Genomic DNA, 5,102 nt, shown 5'->3' on the forward strand with positions numbered 1-5,102 from the left:
ANACTATATATATATATATATATATATATATATATATATATATATACATACATACATATATGTATATGATGTAAATGTAGATATATACATTTATATATCGTTTACGAGCGCGAGTTGACACGAATATCAATGACCGACAAAGTAACATACACAATAAATAAAGGAAGAAAGCGCCGTCATTAATTGTTTACGCAGAGAGGCGAGTGTGGAGTAGATGTACATCGATTAATACAGATTGCAGCGAGATATGTACCAATAGAAGCGGATAACATAAGTAGAGCCGGTTTGATATAAAAGAAATGAGGAGAATGAGGAGAATGAAAAAACAAAATGGGAATCAAGAAATACAAAGGATAGGAGATGCAGGAACAGTAGGAAGAAAAAAAACAAAGAGTGACAAATTAGATGCGAATGAAATGACTTCGAGACGTTATATCTGGGGAGGACTCACCCGTCGGGCTTTGCTTTGATACTTGAGTGCTTTTTTGGTGTCCTGCGTGGCTGTCTGCACGTAGTCCACCGCGTGTTCCACGTGGTACTCTATGCGATCTATCATCTCGCCCTAATGTGGGTAGGAGGCGCGGCGCGAATCCACACAGCGTAACACAAGGGAAGAGAGAGTGTTAGTTCTCAAGAGTAAGGCAAGGCTAGTGATTAAACTGTTCGCCACTTTTTTCTTATTGTCATGCATCAATTTGCACATTGATATCGATAACGAGAAAAGTAATTATCGCCAAGAATCAATGACCTTTATATAAAAATTACTGCTTTATAACAAAAATATAATTAATAATTATAAAAACATTACAAGTAAAAAATTATAAAATTTATTAATTATTTTCTTTGGAATAACAATTTTGAGAATTGTGATTTGTTGACTTGATATTTTCAACTGACAACAATATCAAAAAGCTATTTTTCTTTGCAAGGATAATGATGAAAATTATCGAGGTAAGCTATTACGATAATTACTTTGTCTCACTGTGCGGAAAAAGATCACTAAATTTAGACAAACAGTATCACAAATAAAGATTAATAATATTATTGTTATTATTATTTATTAATTAATATCATGCAGAGAAAGAAAGCGATGAACTAAAACCTCCAATTTTTCGCGGAAAAGTTTTAAATAGATATCAAAGAAAAAACAAGTAATAATTATTTAACAAAAAAAGAATGTATAAAATAAATAATTAAATTTCCTCGAGAAAATTTGAGATTTTAGTGCACTGAAAAAATTTCCCTTTGATTAGCAGTTATTACGTAATGCGGCTCACTAAGAAATATTACTAAAGAAAAAGGGTTGTTACACTGCGTCGCGCTACGCTCCTAATTGCTTATGGATCATCGATGTATTAAAGCAATCGCGGGCAACTAATACAAAAATAATATAATTTAGGACGTACTCTTCAAATTATAATATCAATTAAAATCGGCAAAATAAACTGTTTAATATGTAGCTTATTATGCAATCAATTGCAAAGAACGATGCCGCTCAAGCACCTCGCAATAAAGCATCTCATTCGTAATCAAATCGATAGGTTGAGTCGAAAAAAAATTAAAACGTGTATCTGACAGAGTTCGATAAAAATGTTCTCTTTGTTTGAAAATAAAATCACGCCAAATAAATTTTCTTAAATAAACAAATAAATAATTATTCATTTAAAATAATACATTTAAAATAAACCGTCATTATATATAAAATGTGTCATTACTGAAAATATTATCAACAGAATTTTAATCTTTATTTTATTATAAGAAATTAGATTAAAATGTTTATAATGCGAGAAAGTTCCTTTCTCTAAGCTACTATAAATTTTTTTCAATTAGACTAAATTTCTTCTCTCTCTTTATTATATTTTTCTCCAATTAACTTATTATCTACTGTATTAGAAAAGTTAAATTTATTAATCAATTTATGAATTTCTATTTATATATAAATTTATATTTGTATACGAAAATAGTCGTAATCTCTGTGAATTGATCCAATTCTATCAGCAATGTTTAATTACTGTTACAATTAGATTTTTATCATCTGTATATACAATAATAATAAAGTAAATCAATATTCATAATAAATATCTTTGATATATTACATGATTTGCGACACATGCAATTTGCATATAAGTTATGTATCTTATGGCAGAACATTATTCTTTTATTTATATCAATCAAAAAAAATCAAGAGAGAAAATTGTCATCTAAAAATAATAATAAAAAAGATATATAAAAGATATATAAAATTTTTTACATGCAATATGAATCTCGTTATTGAAAAAATTTCGTTATTGAAAAAATTTCTCTACAAAAAAAAGGACACTGGTATAATTATCGTTTGTTTAAACAGGTAAACTGTTTCCGGAATAAATTTGCATAAAGCTGTTTAACCTTACCTGACTTTCTACTAACATGGCCATGTCCATGAACATGTCATGCAACTCCCTGATGGAGTTTTCGAGCTTAATGATGTCAGCGTGACGCGCCTCGATGTCCGCAAGAGTTTGTTTTGCTTGTTGCGTTTCCATAATGATCTAAAACAAGATTAACCAGTAAAAAAGGTAATTATTAACGCTTCTAACGCTTCTCATAGTTATTAATAAGACAACTATTCAAAAGTAAAATCATTAAGTCAATACCCCTTGCGTGAAAACGGCTGGATTTCCTTGTTCCAGCATCTCTTCGAGTTCCTCGTTGGTAGTTGTTCTCCCCGCTGGAAAAAAATAGAGAAATTCCTTCGTTTCGCAAATAAACGCAATTTAACTTTGCGAATATAATCAATTTTTCGTCAGGTAGCGCTATTATTTATTCAACGAACGAAATGATTGTTTCATAAATATCGATAGATAATATAAATTGATCTCATTGACATAATTATTGTTTACATATTTATAGTTGTAAAATTATATTACACATCATTATGATTATCGCATTCTCATTACAGCATTAAAAAAATGTAAGAAAATTATATAGTAATTAGTAAACTGAAAACTTAAAACGTAATAATATTAGAATTTAATTAGATTCGCTAAAAAGAAAACTCGATGTAACAACAGATTGGAAAGAGATGTTCTGCTCGAATAAGCATTTAGGTTGCAATGCGACTAAATGACATACATATACTCACTGATCTCGAGCTGTCGTTGTATTCTTCCCTTACACCGCTCTCTATAATCGGTTTGTGTTCGATTATACTCCGTCATCACCTCGACGAATTTCCTAGATAACGTCGAGTGCTGAGTTTTGCGTATCCTTAGATCTGCTGACGATTTATTGGTGTGCTCCTCTTGCTCGATGTTTTGCTCTATCACTAAACATGGGAAACAAGATTTGGGTGTGGCAATGCGAAATGTACTCTCAACGATCGTGAGGGATCGATCAATTGAATACATGTCATCGTGTCACTGTGGAACATCCGAACTGTAATAACTTACCCTTTAATTTAGCCCTCACTTTGTTAGCGGTTTTCTTGATGTCAGACATCAGGTCTTCCAGTTCTAGTTTCACCTCTGAAATTGAAAAATCGAAAAATTATTTACGTGCATGAGTCTCTTCAGAAACCTATTATTTTCTAATGCACCAGAGAAGATAGAAGTTTTATTTAGAATTTGGAATAGGTTGTATTAAATGTTTTTTCGACGATTTGTGGTGCAGGATTGTGTTGTAACGCATTCTTTATTGAACAACTCACTTTCAATAAACAGTAATATAAAATTTACACATAAATAATTAAAGATAAAATAAATAAATAAAGATATATAAATTTGCTATTATCAATCATGAAAGTTCAATTATTATCTCGTCAATAAAATGCTATTATATTAGGAGTAGTAAAAAGAAATCCATTATTTTTCCATTCAATTTCATGCAAAAATAATGGATTTCTTTTACTACACCTAATATGTTCTATAAAAAGTCCATCATTTTTATTTTCAAAAAGTTTATCAAATGATGTTTGCAACATTATTCCAATTGCTTTAAATGTTACTTCTAACAAAAAGATCGTAAAGTACACTGTAAAAATTGTGAATACAATATCATGTGAGTACAATATGTAAAGTACATTGTCTAATCATATTGATCGAGAAATAGTCTGTGCATAGTTTGTCATAACCATATGTTACTATACGCACAAACTTTCGAATTCCTGCCAGACAGTGCCGATACATCTATCGCTCTTCACAGTAAATTTACAATCCGATCTGCCTCTTTATGTGTTCCTATAATTCTTATTTCGTCATATACTTATGTTCTTTAAACATTTTTTGTTCTCGATATCGCAGTTACACTCTAAATTACTTTGAACATTAAACTACAATTTGCAATTTATATCTCAACTATATGTTCGCATTCAAAATCAGCGATATACTCACAGCATCGGATTAAATACAAGGAACCTGTGATGAACCGCATAAATGCTACAGAATTCGATTACATTGACGTATCTATATTAATGTACGCAAATATTTTTTATTTTATATTTATTTAAATTTATGTTTAAAAATAATTACAAGACTATTTTAAAATAAAATTTATTACACGAAGATCTTTACGAGTAATTCAGAGTTTATATGCCTTTTTTATACTATATAGTCTAATAGAATTAGACTATATAATGTACAACAAAAAAATTGTAAGATAAGCATTTCTTTTCAAATGCTTCGGAAGGAAAGAAAGAAATGTGTGAGATTCATGATTTGTGTGAAAAATATGTGAAAAAAATTCGGAAAGTATAAATAAATTACAAAAAGTATAAAATTTTTCGCGTTTATAGAAAAATATTGATTGCATAGAAAAAAACTTTAGTATGAAAAATATAAGTATTCGAACCTACAAAATGAGATGTTTAATATTAAGATCGATATATTTAGTTAAATTGAAAAAAAAATAAAGATTGGCTTTTTTCACTCGCTCTCTATTCCTCAAGATTTAAACACAAAGCTGTGAAATTCTCATAAAATACTTACGTTATAACAAAAAAATCAAATAAAAATGGAAATTAAAGAAGAAAAGAAGAGAGACAGAAGGGGGGAGAGAGGGGGGAGGGAGCAAGAGAGAGAGAGAGAGAGAGAGAGAGAGAGAGAGAGAGAGAGAGAGAGAGAGAG

At 29.7% G+C, this 5,102-nt stretch overlaps 1 protein-coding gene across 1 annotated transcript in view; it reads right to left on the bottom strand.

Annotated features, from left to right (window-relative positions):
* Window positions 1-5,102, bottom strand: part of LOC105622617 (syntaxin-1A) — a 47,014-nt gene that overhangs the window by 10,179 nt on the left and 31,733 nt on the right. The window contains exons 3-7 of the mRNA XM_012204034.1: window positions 3,432-3,506; window positions 3,125-3,307; window positions 2,637-2,710; window positions 2,394-2,531; window positions 452-562 (exon numbers count right to left, since the gene is read on the bottom strand). Of these exons, the coding sequence (XP_012059424.1) occupies window positions 452-562; window positions 2,394-2,531; window positions 2,637-2,710; window positions 3,125-3,307; window positions 3,432-3,506 (581 nt within the window). The remainder of the gene's footprint in view (window positions 1-451; window positions 563-2,393; window positions 2,532-2,636; window positions 2,711-3,124; window positions 3,308-3,431; window positions 3,507-5,102) is intronic.

Source organism: Atta cephalotes, assembly GCF_000143395.1.
Source record: "Atta cephalotes unplaced genomic scaffold scaffold00047, whole genome shotgun sequence".
NCBI classification, from domain to species: Eukaryota; Metazoa; Arthropoda; class Insecta; order Hymenoptera; family Formicidae; genus Atta; species Atta cephalotes.